We start from the raw sequence: 16,611 nt of genomic DNA, 5'->3' as shown, positions 1-16,611 counted from the left end.
CTTAAACTATCTTCATTTTTCAAAATTTGATTTTCCTTTTGCTGCTCTGATTGTTTTTTTGTGTGCTACCTTGTCTTCCAAATCACTGAATTTATTTTCTGCTTTTTCTAACCTACTAGTTATTCCTTCTAGTGTATTCTTTATTTCAGATATTGTATTCTTTACCTCTTGACTGCTTTCTATGTCCTTTTTATAGTTTCTATGTTCTTTTCTCATGCTCTTGTTGTTCTCACTAAGTTTCTTGAGCATCCTTAGAACCATTTTTTTTAACTCTATATCTGATAAATTGCTGCCCTCCATTTCATTTAGCTCTTTTTCTGAAGATTTCTCCTGTTATTTCATTTGTAGCATATTTCTTTGTCTCCCTATTTTGGCTGCCTCTTTGTGTTTGTTTCTATATATTAGGAATATCTGCTATGACTCCCAGTCTTGGTATGGTGGTCTTATGTAGTAGATGTCCTTTGGGACCCAGTGGCACAGTCTCCTTGATCACCTGAGCTGCGTGCTCTAAAAATGTTCCTTGTGTGGGGTATGTGGGCCCTTACTCGTGTAATTGAGTCTTGGTTGCTATTGGCCCAATCGTGCATGGGGTCAACCATCAGGCTGGCTTACTGTGAGGATTAGTGCCAATCACAGTTGATGAGCTGCTGTTGAGGTGCTGACCACAGGAAGCAGAATTTGCCTCTGCAGGGTCTGGTGTCTGTTGAGATCTGCCTTTGGATATATGAAACTATTTGGATCCTGCTCTGATGTTGTCTGAAGCTGGCCACTGGGTGTGTTGGTTCTGGGGTCTCTTGAGAGAGACTCTGGTGCTGGCCAGTGTCAGATGCTGCCTTTGATGGCCCTGGGCTACCTGTTGGAGCTACAAAGTGGTCCACAGTTTGTAGCTCTGCTGGTTCTGGTTGTGCATGGGAAGGATGAAACTGTGCAACGAGGCTGGCTTTTACCAGAACTAGGCCCAGGGGCAGGTCAGCTAAAGTCCCAAGACACCCCAAGATCCGCCTCCACTTGTTTTCACCTGCTGGCTGCCTGTTAGGCTCATTCACTGAAAGAGCCTCTGGTGGTATCAAGTTGCATGATGTAGGTTCTCAGTGAGTCACCAGATAGGGGCAAATGGTGTCCACCAGATCATAACAGGTTCAAATTCAGTGCCAGTGCTGGGTTTGGGCCCACTCAGCAAATATCCCAAATGCCAAGTTTAGCTCCCACTTGCTGGGTGCTCGCACAACTTTGTGGTGGGGCGGGGTCTCAGGGAGTCATCAGGTTGAAGCCACCATAGTTTTTCAGGCCCAAACAAACCAAGGTTTGGCTGTTTGAAGGGGGGCCTCTGCACCATTCAGGCATGCAATGGAAAAATGCCCCCCCGTCGTAGAACCATAGAATTCAGTCTGTCTTTGATTCTGCCACAAGCCCAATCTCAGCAGGGCAGAACCTCTGGGAGTTGAGAGGATGGGACTAGTGGTTCTTCCATGAGGGAGAGCTGCTCAGGCTTGCAGGAGGTAGGGTGAATGCCCCTGCCTAAGAACCACACAACTTAGTCTGTCCTGGGTTTTGCCCAGACATTAGGAAGGTGGAGCCACCAGAGTTGAGATGGTGGGCTACGGGGAACCCAGAGAATGGGGCTAGTGGATCTCTTATGAGGGGGAGCACCAGTCAGGTTTTTGGAAGAGTGGGAGGAATGGGTCTGCCCCAAAGTCACACCACTCAGTGACTGATACCCTCTGAGTCTGCCCGGACCTCTGCACCCTGGCCCAGACAGCTGACTCCTTGGCAGGATGCAAGCTCTTGCAGGGTGGTGTGACAGGGAGTTCAGAAGGTAGGGCTATTACATTCTCCCAGTTTTATACTGTAAGGAGGGGAGTGCTCCACCCATGAAAGATGGTGTCTGTGGTGTGGGAGAGGGACTCAGCACAGGGCTCCTGGCAGCTGTCCCTTCAGCTTTCTCTCCAGAGCCACTAACGCCAGTCTCTCCTCACACAACTCTAGTGTGCTCTTCCCTCTCCCTGCTGGAGCTCAGGGTGAGTGGCTGCAAATGAAATTTTGTGTTTTGGCCCTTTAAGAGGGTGCCTGTGTATCCAGCTGACCTCCGTCTCTCTCTGGTGGACAGAATCCCCGCCAACTTTCACAGCCTGATGTTATGTGGGCACCTCTTCCCAGATCTGGTGCTCAGGGATGAAGAACCTGGCTTGGGGTTGAGATACCATGCTTCTCAGAGGGAACCCCAGCAACTGAGATATCCCTTTAGAATCTTAGCCGCTGCCCATGGGAGTGGGGCCAGCCCTTTTCACATCTATGCTCTTCCTACCAGTCTCGATGTAGCTTCTTCTGTAAATACTTGGTTATAAGACTTCTCTTCAGTTGGTTATTTAGGTTGATTGCTCTATATTTTAGTAGTAACTCCAGTTCGGTCCTAGGAGGAGGTGAGTGTAGCTTCTACTTGCTCTGCTTCCATCTTGGGTCCCAGACTATAACAGTCCTTTTTAAAATTTAGAAACATAGCATGTCTATTTTAAAATGTCAGTAAATATAATTTATTTTTAAGAAGGAATAAAGAACAAAGGATTGCTTAGACATATTTTTTTCCCTATTAGATCTTTTAAAGCAGAATATATTAAATTAAAATATGCATATACTAAATAAGAGTTAGGGGAGGTTTTGGAAGAAACTTTTTTATGAATTATAATTGTACAGATAAATTCATTTTAATTTATAGTGTTCAAATTCAAGATTTTTATGTAAGATAGTGATACACTTTTATCATATCTTTAAACTGACTAAAAACCAAATGACTTACTGTGGTTTTTAATATTTAATTAAAGTTCATTTTTTTACTGGTGATGCAATATTAAATCGGACTGATTTGCTAGTTTCCATTGGTGTTTTTATGGCAGTGTAAATTCTAGAGTATATTCTTAGATGTAGGATTAGGATTGTATTAGTCAGGATACCCTGTGTAATGTTGCAGTAAGAAATAACTCCAAAAATTTCAGTGGCCTTACAATTAGTGACTTCTCACACTTTATACATTTCCATCTGTTTTCTAGCCATATTGACTGTATTTGGTATAACTTTACATTTTAACATCTGTAGCTTTTATCCTGTTTGTTAGGAGGGTTGAAATCAGGGAGCCATATGTCTAGTTGGCACTTTTCTCTATTGCTCTAGAGTTCTTCTTACTATATAAAAAAAAAAGATTATTTAGTATGTTACACTGTTTTTCTTTAAATAAACTTGAATGTTGCCTGGCCGGTGTGGCTGAGTGTTGAGTGTCAACCCATGAACCAAGAGGTCACAGGTTCCATTCCTGGTCAGGGTACATGCCCAGGTTGCAGGCTTGATCCCCAATAGGGGGCGTGCAGGAGGTAGTTGATTTATGTTTCTCTCTCATCGATGTTTCTATCTCTGTATGCCTCTCCCCTCCTCTCTCTATAAGAATCAATAAAAACATAAAAAAATAAACTTGAATGTTCTAGAATATGTAGACCCTGTTAGCCACATTCCATAAAGCATTTTCTAGGCTCCAGAAGCCATATGCTTGACATTTCAAGGAGTCACCACTAGATGGTGATCTCGCTCATTTAGAAGGATAGAACAGCTGTGTGTTTTTCTTCAGGTGAATGGGTTGGTTACAGAGGTACTGGAAATGTAAATCACTAACTTTATGGGAAGCTTTTTATAATCAAAACGGTACTATTTATTGAGCATGTATATATACATGTGTACGCATGCACACACACACACACACACACACACTCACTTCCTTACACAGTAAAATTCCATTTGAAACAAAACTATAAAATAATGTGTTTTGCTATATTGTTACTTACCCAGAATTTACAGGGTGTCCCCAAAAATGTATACACAAAACAAATAAACAATGTCTGTAGATTTTATTACATTTTGAAAATGAAATGTATTTTAATAAACACTGCCTTTATAATTATTCAAAGTGTGTATACATTTTTTGGGGACACCCTTTGTATATATAGTGTGCATATATATATGTACACACACACACACACACACACACACGTATTACATACAATACACATATGTGTGTGCGTCTATCTATCTATCTATCATCTATCTATCTATCTATCTATCTATCTATCTATCTATCTATCTATCTATCTATCTATCTCTATTTTTTTCAACTGTTACTACCCAAACACATACAAAAGTTTTCTAAGCACATTTTCTCAAGAAATTACACTGAGGCCTGGGTTCATCTTTCTGCTCTTTTTAATACTTTGTTTGAATTTGCTAACTGCTGCTGAAACTGGTTTTTTAGATGTGAGCCTTCATCTTTATTTTGAAACCCTCTCTATTGCTCAGCTTCATTCTATTTTTATATAATTATTAGAAGTAGAGAGGGATGAAAAGCTATATATTTTACTCAGATATGTTAAAAAAATAACTTTCATGGTTCAGTTATCATGTAATGGAAAAGCTGATGCTAACCCTTCCGGTTATTTAGAAGCTTCACTTAATGGTTTCTGCTAGTGGTAACTTTTTTATCATCTTTTTTCCCCCCCAAAACAACCCAACCCAACAACCAATTTATTAATGGTAAAGTGTAAAAGAAAGTTTTTAAACTATAGACCAAACAATATAGTTCTTAGAAAACCATCGCTAACTTCAATTGTAACCAGCATTTTGGTGCTTCTAAAATATTCTTTTCATCATATATTTCTGCTGTGACTCAGACTTTATGGCTGTCATATGACTCAAATAACTTGTAGGACTTCAGCTGGTTATTAGTAGAAATAACTATAGGGCTGGGATGCTGTATTTATGTTAAGTAAATATTTAGTATATAATCTCTGAGCAATGTAGAAGCAAATTTGATTTAATACTTTTAACATACTAAGGAAACTATTTGTTACAAGCCAGTTCTTTTAAAAAATCCTTTTAATCTAGTATATCACTGAATCTTTATACTCAAAAGTGAGATGTTGTTAAACCTCCATTAAGAGTCCAACTGAAGATGTAAATGAGCTGTTGCAGCATGGCCAGAGTGATCTCTTGTATTTATTCTAATTTGGCAGCTATAGTTTGTATATATGATCCCGGAGACAGAGATCAGAAAATGCTGCTCTGTGGCTGGGAATCCTTTGGCAGCTTCCCATGGCTTTCTATGACAGTAGTTGACAAGTAGTTAGCCACACAGCCCTTCTCTGAACAAAATCTTATACAAAATCTCATAGAAAACATTAAAGAAGATTCTGGTTGTGAAAGAATGAAGGGGGTTGGGAGTCCACTAACTCAAGTGTTCTCCGCAAGATATCTTGATGGAGCTGTCTGTGGAGCTCTGTATAAACATCATTTACAAGATTAAAAGTCTAGTTTTCTCACCATATCTGGTCTATATTTACCTTTCTAGTGTTTTCTCCTGCCACTCTCAGTGGCTTCTGTCTTTCAGCCATACCCAACCTTTACTTCTCTGCACATGCCATTTTATTCTGAAAATGCCTTCACAGCACTGACCACGCAGCTTTAATATAAGCCACTTTTTAAACCTCTCCTCATCTTTCTAGATCGGAAGTCACTTCAGAGAGCAATATGTTCTTTGTATTTATTTATTTACATGTCAGATTGTCTGGTTTGAACTGGCTGTATGTAATCTTGGGCAAGTTGTCAGGACTCGGTGCCTCAGTTTCCTCATTTGTAAAATGGTAATAATGGTATTACCTACCTCATAGAGTTGTTATGAGGATTAATGTCTGACCTAAAACAAGTATTACGGAAGTTCTAGTGTTGTTATTATTATTTATGGCTTTGGCATGGATAGGCATACAGTAAATGTATGTTGAATGAACAAATACAGTAGAATCACATGCTATATTGAGGTTAGGTTTTAGGATCAGTGTATAAGGCCAAAATCTTGTATAGTCAAAAGTATCTTTAGGAGTCCCTTAGGAAATCTAACAAGGGATAGTTGAACTCATTAGTAGAAAACTGACTAAGCCATTGCATTTTCCTTTACCCCTTTCTGTCTACCCAATTCAATAAACTGTTTATATTTTTTAGTCCTTTAAAGAGTCCCTTGGGCTGGGCTGAATTAGAGGTGACATATTCTAAACAAATCCAAAACAGCCAGATGTTTTTCCATGTTGGAGTATATCTCCATTTGCTTGGTTGGGCACTGAGGAAGAGGTTGGTTTCTTTGAGGGGACAAGTTGAATGAAAATACATTTTTATACAGAGATTACTCTCACTTTTGCCCCCTTGTTAGAGGATTTGCAGTCTCAGAGACATGTGAGAAGCGAGGGCAACCAGGTGGAACGGCTGGCTTTGCTGTTGCTGTTTGCTTTGTTCCTGTCACCTAGTACAGGCTTGCTGCAGATGAATGTTTAGGACTTGGAGGGGCACCTGCATCTCTTCTCCCTTATCCCTTTCACAATAAGTATAATGGAATCCTTTTAGGTCAAATGAAACTCTACTTTCATATCTTTGATCAAAAAATGTTGGTACTAATTAATAACTCTGTTACTGTAACATTATAATATAGTCTGTATGGTGTCAGCTCTTTAGGGGTGGCATTTTGGATTAAATTAGGCACATCAATGGCTTTTTACATGGTAGCGAAGATATTCTTAACAGGCATTTAGCTACAAGTGCTGATATTATAGAACGTGATATACTATTATGATAGTGTGGAAGTCTTCTAATAAATATTTTAAAAGTTGAGGTTATAAGAAGCAGCTGAAATTCAGGATCTGCAGGGAAAGTTCAATGCTATTGTTGCTAACGTATAAAGAAACGAGACAGAGAACTCCATTGCTCTTTGAAAGGTTTTTGAAAAAAGCATCAGTACAATATGGTCTTGAATTACATAAAATTATGTACTGCAATGGCTTGCTATATAATTCATTCTTACTTTGCAAATATTTATTTTTTATTTCATTAGTACATGATGACAGTGATCCTGTGTTCACACAGGGAATCTTGAATTGTGCATGCTTTGATTTTTGATGTTGAAATGCCATTATTGTATTACAGTGAAGTCTTTATTGGAGTTTACGTCAATATAAGTAGGTAGAAAGCATGAAATACCTTACTGATTTTACTGAGAATTTGATAAATAGGTAAAATGTTGTTTTCACATTTCAATGAGGATTTCCCAGCTAGTGGATTTTATGGAAAATCTGGAGAGATGGTTACTAATATCACTGTGTGCAGGGTAAAGAGTAAGGGTTTAGATTTGGAAGACTTGGGTTCACATTTTGGCATAAACCCATTTAGTAGTTACTTTTCCTTGGAAACATTACTTCTTTGATTTTTAGTTTCCTTACAGGTAAAACAGGAATGAGAATGTGATTTACCTCACTGGACTATGAAGACCCAAATGAGTTAACATAAGTATAAAATGCTTGTATGATGACAATGATGTGGCTGAGTTGTCACTCAAGCTATTTTCCCCTAGGATTTGGGGGAAATAAGTTATACTAGCAGACATTTATCGAACACTTACAATATGGCAGACATTGTTCAAGAACAGGCCTGGTGCCTTCATATAAAGAAGGAATGCTCCAGATACTGGAAGTGAGTAAATGTTTGGTATTCAGATAGAAATCAGTGGTAAAATACTTCATACACAAAAATTCATCCAAGGAATAAACTTTTAAGAAAAAATTCAGCTCTGGCTGGTGTGGCTCAGTTGGTTGGAGTATCATCCTGTGCCCCGAAGGATCTCGGGTTGGATTTCTGGTCAGGGAACATACCAGGTTGTGGGTTTGATCCCCTGTCGGGGCACATGCGTGAGGCAGCCAATTGATGTTTCTCTCTCACATGGATGTTTCTTTCTCTTCCTCTCCCTTCCTCTCCCTGAAATCAATAGGAACATATCTTCGGGTGAGGATTTAAAAAAAGAAAAAGCTCAGATTTTGTTTTATTTACAGTTAAGCATTTAAGTCTAAAGGAACCTAAATTTTTCTAATTTAAATTTGACCTTCAGATTCTCTTTAGTAATTGTTTTTTCCAGCTGATGTTTGATTTCCTGTTAATATTATTTAATATATAGCATATTCAAGATAGTCATTTAAATTCTGTAGTATAATGTAATTATAAATATGCGAGTGTTTTAATTATTTTATAGGGTCACCTACTCTATTGTTCAGTTACATCATAAAAAGAATTCTTGAAATTGAAAAATTCTTCCAACAAGATTTTTTAAATTAAATATCAAGAACCCAGTTATATAGAGCCCTTCATAAATTATTCACATTTTTTCAAATTTTTCTTAGACAACTGTTCTAGGAAATTCTCAAATAATTTTAAAATAGCACTTAATTCTTAATCTATTTCAACAACCTAAATCATAGGTTGACTCATTTAAATCATTGCCAGGGAATTCAGCATCATGATGGTTGTCACCTGCAGCTAGTTTCTGTCTCAAAAAGTCTGTAGGACAGTCAGATACAGTTTTTTTAAAAAATAATCTGAGAACACATCACTGCCACATTGCCTGCCGCGCATCACAGTCAGTCTAGTTGCCACCTGTCTTTCTCTGCTTTCCGGGTATTTTCTAGCTGAGAGGACTCCTGTGATTCCCTTTGTTACCCTCCTTTTTCTGTCATTTAAAATGTGTTTTAACTATTTACCTCCCATTTACCTCACTATTATCTACCACTTAGTCTGCCAGAGTTTTGTAGTATATATGTGAGGCTTAGGAAGAATAGCATTCAGTATATTTTGAGCACTTTTATGAGTTTCCTTTTCTTTCCATTATATTTTACTGTCGATCACTTTCACTTATTTCCTGGGGAGGAGTAACACTTTCCATTTATATTGATGGAATTTAGGAGAACATTTTCAAAGGAGTTTATGAGGATATGATACCAACAATCATAAAGCATATACAACAGAATCTTACAGCACACTCTGAAATTTTAATGGTGAATTTTCATTACTCATTTGCTTCATTTTTTTTTGGATAATCACTTACCATAAGGCCTATGAATAGAAATAACTTATTTTACCCTTGTTTTTGTTAATTTCCTTTTACTTTTTTAAAGAGTGATAGAAATAGTTATGTTTTAAAAATTACGTGTTTCTATATGTACATGTATAAATGATGTTGTAGAAATAATACGGAAACATAAGTGGCCACATATTGGTGAGATTTAAAGGACACTATGCAGTGACACTATGAGGAAGTGTAAGTATTGAATTAATTATATACAGTAAATTTATTTAGCCTTTTATAGTTTATAGGACACTTCCACATCTGACCAGACATGTGAATTCTAACTAGGATTGTCACTCATTTATTCAACACCAAACGTGGATAACTTATTTAAAGATCTTCAGCTTCAGTTTGTAAATGCCACCTACCTTGTGCATAGGATTATTATTAGAAAATAATAAAAGACAGTGTTCTTAAGGAAAACAACTTAAAATTGCAGAACTTTTAATTCAAGTTATCCATATAAAATATAGACTACCAAGACTGAAATCTATGCCTATATTAATTTTAGTATCTTTACTATTGTGTATTTATTATAAATTCTCTAGTTGCTTATCTCACAAACTTTCAAGCTTTGTTGTAAACTATGTTATTCTTTAGTTTCACTCCTAACTTATGTACCCAATTATCATTTTAACTTTATACTTTCTGTAGTATAGTTTGATCTACCCAACAGCTACTCAGTTCTTGATTAGTATAACTTCTCATCACATTATAATAGTGGGGTTGAGGACAGTGTTATTTCCTTTTCCAACATTAGTTTTAGTGCTCTGAGATGTTTTACCCAATTTATCACAATCTAGGACTGTTAATTCAAAACTTATAGTCAGCAGTAAATTTAAAAAATATTATAGATGTGTGTCTCCCCCCTCCCCCCCCGGACCTAGGAAATGTGGCTTAGTTCTTTATAACATGTATATTGTCTTGCCTTTCATTTTGTATGACTAACTTTTATACTGAATTGAATAAGCCATTAGCTTTTAGTCTGTAGGAATGTAGATCCATATATATTTCCCATTAGACAAAAGAAGATCTATACAGGCGATATCCCCTGGGGCTTGGTCTTCGTAGCTGGCCTAATGGTCTAAAGCACTGCTCTACTGTACCCTTGTGAGAAAGAACTATGCTGGATGATTCCCTTAACATCCAGAAATATTAGTTGGAGAACTGTGCACAGTGTTCAGATAACTTTAACTTTTTTTCTCTATTACATGTATTAATCAAACATTCTGATTCAGGGAATTCATGTTATAAATTTTATATTTTTGAAACTATTGCAAAACCAAATTATTAACTTTGTGTATACTTATATATCTTGAGTAGTTTAAAATTAGAGTTTGCTGAAATGAGACATACTATATTTACTATGTTGTTTTGATAAATTTTGCGTCTTTTAAAAAAAGAACTATTTAAAAATGATCTCCACTGGTGAGGGTTGCACAGTTCTGTGAATATACTAAAACCCACTGAATTGTAGAGTTTAAATGGGTGAGTTATGTGGCATGTGAATTACATCTCAAAAAAGCTGTTATTTAAAAAAAAATTCCACTGCACAAAATGTTCTTATAGGTGCAACCTAATAGAATTTCAAGTTATAGTTAACATTTATTTAAAATTTTTTTAGCCTTAATAAACATTTAAAACTTTGGAATTTTAAATTATATTTGACTTAAAAGTAGTTTGTGTTTTTGTTCAATAGTAATACATGTTATTATAGATAGTTAAGAAACTATAGATAAGAGAAAAAGACACTTAAAAATGTCTGGGTCTTTTAAAAAACTTTTAATTTATTTATAGATTTTTAGAGAGAGAGGGAGAGAAGGAGAGAGAGAGAGAGAAACATCGATTTGTTGTTCCACTTATTTATGCAGTCATTGGTTGATTCTTGTATGTGCCCTGTTTGGCGATTGAACCTGCAACCTTGGAGTCTGAGGATGACACTCTAACCAACTGAGCTACCCAGTCAGGCAGTGAGTGGATCTGTAGACACTCACCTCTACTATGTATTGTCTCTAAGCTTTCCCTATACTCAACTACAGTCATGTGCCACATAGTGACATTTCAGTCCACAATGGACTGCATGTGCGACAGTGTTCCCATAAGATCATAACGGAGCTGAAAAATTTCTAGTGATGTAGCCATCATGATGTTGTAGGTCAACACATTACCCATGTGTTTGTGTTTGTGGTGATGCTGGTGTAAACAAACTTGCACTGCCAGTTGTATAAAAGTATAACATATACGGTTATACACAGTACATAATACTTGATGATAATAAATGACTGTTGCTGGTTTGTGTATTTACGATACATACTATACCGTACTTTTTATTGTTACTTTATTTTATTTTTTAAAAAAATATATCTTTATTGATTTCAGAGAGGAAAGGAGAGGGAGAGAGAGAGAAACATCAATGATGAGAGAGTCATTGATCGAGCCCGCAACCTGGGCATGTGCCCTGACCGGGAATTGAGCCCCGATCGCCTGGATCCCAGGTCGACGCTCAGCTGCTGAGCCACGCCCGGCCGGGCTTTATTGTTATTTTAGAGTATACTCTTTCTATTTATAAAAAAAGTTTGCTGTTAAACATTATGTCAAGCAGCCACACGTCTGGTGTTTACTGTGTCTCTTGATTGTGTTATTTTCTCTCGTGCTTGATTTAATCTCAGTGTTTTAGAAATTCAGTGTAGCCTAAGTGTCCAGCGTTTATAAGGTCCATAGTGGTGCACAATCATGTCCTGGGTGGTCACATTCACTCCCTACTCACTCGCCCATTGACCCAGAGCAGCTTCCTGTCCTGCAAGTTCCATTCATGTTAAGTGCCCTGTACAGGTGTACAGTTTTTTATTTTGACTGTACTTTCCCCATGTTCAGATGTGCTTAGATACACAGAAACTTACCGTAGTGTTACGTTGTAGTGGTACAGTAACATGCTGCCCGGGCTTGCAGCCTGGGGCAGTAGGCTCTGCGTGTTGCCTGCGTGTGTAGTGTGCTGTACCTAAGTTTGTCAGTGCACCCTAGGATGTTCACACAACAAGATCACCTAATACACATTTCTCAGAAGGCACCCCTGTCGTTAAGCAGCACATGACTGTACTCCCTTGGTATGTATACTTTTCCTGCCAGCTTTCATTTAGTAGTAATAGCTTTTCATGGCCACCTTAGGAAAACAACCAGATGTAAAAATATCTTCTTATAAGAAGAGTTTAGTGAGAGCTTTGGCTTTTTCTCCCTGGACTATGAGGGGTATACATGAAGGTGAGCAATAACATTATCCAAAAAGAAATACAATAAATATCTTGCAGAATAGTTTTTGAAATGCAGTCAGTTTGGGATTTTGTTGTAGAAATTTTGGACTTAAAGTGAAAACTCGGAAGCCTTTGATAAATAATATTGTGGCATTGGTTTTTGTGTAGCTGGACTGTTTCTGCCTTTTAAAAAAAACTCTTGTTATCATATTTCACATTAACTTTCTAACAGCTAAAATTGTTCACAACACAGTTTAAAGATAAATGCAGTATCAGGCTTTTAATTCTTTTTTTTTGGTAAATATTAAGACCCGAGTACAAAATGAGGGCTGTATTGTGGATTAAGTGAAATATCTCAAGGCTGTGCTGTTCTGATAACTGAACCTGAAGTGACCTTTCTCAGACACAATTACAGAGCTGTATGTTTTTCCTTTAATTTCATCAGGGGTTTAATTAGTATACAAATAAAACTTCCCTTATCTTCCTTCCTACCTAATTGGCTTGTCTTCGCTTATATATGAAGTATGTGAAAGTGGGCTGTAATTAGGGTGACCGTGTTAACCTTTTTTCCTCAAATGTACTGTTGCCCAAAGGCCTCAAGGCCTGAAAACAGTGCTTTGGATTATTGCTTTGCAATCACTATGGCTGTCCCATAGGTTTTCTCATGAGCAGAAGGGCTTTGGGTGCTGCAGGTTCCCACTGCTTAACAGGATCTTCATTCTTCTCCCACTAAATGTTTATTGATTATCTCGCTGTTCCAGGCTCAGCCTCCAACAACTTAATATCAGGTGACAGTCAGGAGAGTTCTCCGAGTAATTAGAGTTGAGCATTGGGGGAACAATTAGGGGCAGAGTTATTAAACTTGATTTATCCTATTCTCTCCTGAACAGCTTCTTGGATATCAGAACATCACACTTTCACAGTCTACCCTGGTTGAGAAATTAGTGGCTAACCTGCTGCTTATCATTGTTGCCTTGTTGCCCAGAGGCACACCCTCTTGGTTTCAGTCATTCAGCTGGAAATATTAGAGTCCATAAAGTTTATCATGGGTTTTAATTAGGTAAATCTGAACAGGAGGAAAGAAAAGCTGAATTAAAAATTGTGTGTGTATATATATACATATACATATATATATACAAAACATATATATGATATAGGCATATATGTGTGATACATATATACACACATATATGTAAATATACTTTTCTTTCTTGAATGCTCAGTGTTAGGATTTTAAAAGGTAACTACTTTATCATCAAAAACAAGAAAGGGGAGTATTAGAGAAAAGACATATTATTGAATCACGTTTTATGTCTTGGTGTTTTGCGTACATCTCCATGGACCCACTGATGTATATAGCTTCCATTGTGATGTCCCTCAGCTCTTTAAAATAAGATTTCTGTGTGTATAAGTTATAGAAATATAATGATTTTCTAAAAAAACTTTTATCTCTGTTTTCACTAAGGTAGCATGATCTGTATAACTTTTTGTTCATTTTCAGTCTTAGAACAGGCTCATCAGCTATAACTCTGAAATAGTACAGGCTTTAGGAGAGACGGTGGCTCCCTGCTATTGTCCCTGAAAGACAAAAATGAAAGAAGATTGGACATACAGTAGAAATGTTAATTTTATGAGTTGTATCTTCTTTGAAAGGGTATCATAGGACTGTTGAAAAGTCAGGTGTGATTTTATAATGATTCCAGAGTCATGGGTTCACTCAGGTTGGACCAGCGAGCTTCAGCCTGTACAATGCCAGAGACAATATCCTGAACACCCCTCACAAATATACACCTCTAGTCATAAGAGTTAGTGAGCAAGAGAATTTGAATGGGTTGGCACAAATCTATTATTTCTGTTGGAAAAAGAATTCAAGCTTTATGTGTAACTAACTGGTGGTGGATCATTAGTTTTATCTTCATACCTGAAAAATGGCATTTTTTTATTACCTGAAATATGTCAGAAATACTGGCTTTAAAAGGAATCAAATATGGGTTTTATTATTACTTTTTTAAATGAAGAAATCTCATGATGCTTCAATGCCTTTAAATATCTTAACATTGGCACAAAATAAGTAGGTTTACCATGGCTTTAAAATTCTGTTCCTTGTCTTTTTGAAGTTGGTTTGAATCTGACTATTTCTATGGTGAGATGTTCTTAAAGATCTGTTAATACCAAAGAGTTAAAGTAAAATATGATATCTAATAAGTAATCACAGTTTGCTTATTTTTAATTTTTTGACTTCTACTTGTCTGATGGTAGCTTGACTATTTGAAATGTGAAATACTGAATTTAAAAATTCAACATTTTAAAATACCTGATTTGAGTGATGATTGCTTTCATTCACTAACATTTAGAGCAAATTAATTGTATTAGCTGCATGCAGGCAGCTTGAGTTTTTATACTACCTATTGTGAATGCATTAAAAGAATACTATTAGAAGAGTTTGAAATATGAAATTATTGCATTTTGGATATTCTTTACTGGATATTTGAAGCATAGTTGTGAATGTTAATATGTGTGGCTAAACTGAGCAAGAAGAAAAAAATATTATATATATGCAGTCAGTCATTCAGCTCACTGTCGAACAGTTTTTAAATGAAAAACTGTTTGATAAGCTTATATTTTAGAAATTTCATAGGCAAAGGAGTGAGCAGATTTTTAGTGCTAAGAAATACTCTAATTCCTATACTGTTTTTCATCCTAGAATTTTAAATGAGGTCTAGAAAATTCTCTTAAATGTGAGAGTTTCTGATCCTAAAACTTTTAGCCCTAAAGTCAAGAAAAAGTTGTATAACCTTCATCTTGAAATTTTTATGCTAAGAGAATATTTCAGATTAAAGCAAATAGCAACTAACAATAAACAGATTTAATACTTCTGTGACTAGTAAAATACTTATGGAATATAGATAATTCCAGCTACAAGTATTATTTATACCTTTCTCTGTTGAAACATGTTGATCACATTGTGTTGCTATTCTGAACATGAGAGTTACTTATAGGAAGTAAGAGAATTTTATTTTGGAGTCCAGTTTGTCCACGGACATGTCTCTAGCAACGGTTGTAGATAGGTTTGTAAAGACAGTAGTGGTATTTTTAAATCTTGGGCTCCCTTTTCTCTTACAGGTATCATAATCCACCTTCCTCTCAGTCATATACATACTTTGGGCATATGATGGTTCTGGTTTTAAATAGACTCTATAAATTTGACGTGCTCCCCCTTCCCCAAAATCTTCATTTTTCATCATTAAAAGAAAATGCAATGGGGGTTTTTTATAAGTAGATATTTTTAGTAAGAATAAAATGGCCTTGCCTTGCAGTATTTAAAAAAATAAAACAGAGGTGTGTTTTGTAGCTAAACATTTTTCAAAATCTTATCGGTTCTATCATTTCTCATTAGTAAGTATGTAAAATTTTTGCAGAAAATTTGTTAAACCTTGATGTGTAATGACCCAAGTCTACTGCTCAGTCAGTCTGTATCCTTCTTTGTTTAATAGCCTATGGCATAAATTGAAGTTAATTATCAGGGCTGACAAGTAACTCTGTTTTCTGTCTGCTTGCAGAGTCTCTCCGAGGCAAAGATGGAGCTGAGAAGAAAAGATCAATCTCTGCGTCAGCTCAATAGACATCTTACCCAGCTGGAGCAGGACAAGCGTCGACTGGAGGAGAGCATCCACGATGCGGAGAGTGCCCTCCGCATGGCAGCCAAGTGAGCATTTGCACCTTGGGGAGATCACTTAAAATAGACAAAAGATCAATTCTTACTTTCATGCTCCGGGTTTTAGCCCTGGATAATACAGTGTTAGAAAACAAAAGTACAGCTGTCTCTCTTTGAAATTCTCTGATATATCCTCAGAAAAGAAAACTCTTAACTCAACATTCGAAATGTATATTTTATTGAGGAACTTCAGAAAAGTATAAGTGTCTATATAGTGTCTAATTAGGTGTGTTTGGGGCTCTGTTGTAGTATTACATGTTTGAAACCATATTTTCATTAATATGGAATGTAAGCCTCTTTATTTAAAAGTTTTGCATAGTTTCTCCTATCGTATATTTCTTATCCCCTTCTGCCCCACTTCTTCCAAATTTTTGCTCTGCATATATTATAATACACTAATATTGCAAGTAATATTTCTATAAAAACGTTAGTGTGCAATCAACATGTGTATCATAGCATATTTTTAAGTGCAATAAAAATATACTGATCATAGAAAAGTCATTTAATTTTATAGCTGTATATTCTAATATGTTAAATAGAAAAAATATACAGTTTTCAGAGTGAACAACTATGTAAATGTGATGAGAGTGTTTTCCTTTTACCAGGTAATCAAGTTGACATGTACTGTGAAGTTCCAATTGAACAGTTCTCTTGGGCATTTTTATTTGTTCCCCACATTA

General features: G+C 36.4%; 1 protein-coding gene across 1 annotated transcript in view; it reads left to right on the top strand.

Moving 5' to 3' along the window:
- Positions 1–16,611, top strand: part of CCDC171 (coiled-coil domain containing 171) — a 236,209-nt gene that overhangs the window by 142,005 nt on the left and 77,593 nt on the right. Inside the window, exon 22 of the mRNA XM_016214453.2 lies at positions 15,777–15,922. Coding sequence (XP_016069939.2) covers positions 15,777–15,922 — 146 coding nt within the window. The remainder of the gene's footprint in view (positions 1–15,776; positions 15,923–16,611) is intronic.

This window comes from Miniopterus natalensis, chromosome 12, assembly GCF_054644295.1.
Source record: "Miniopterus natalensis isolate mMinNat1 chromosome 12, mMinNat1.hap1, whole genome shotgun sequence".
Lineage (NCBI taxonomy): Eukaryota > Metazoa > Chordata > Mammalia > Chiroptera > Miniopteridae > Miniopterus > Miniopterus natalensis.
The sequence above is the reverse complement of the archived record's forward strand: the minus strand, read 5'-3'. Positions and strand labels throughout refer to the sequence as shown.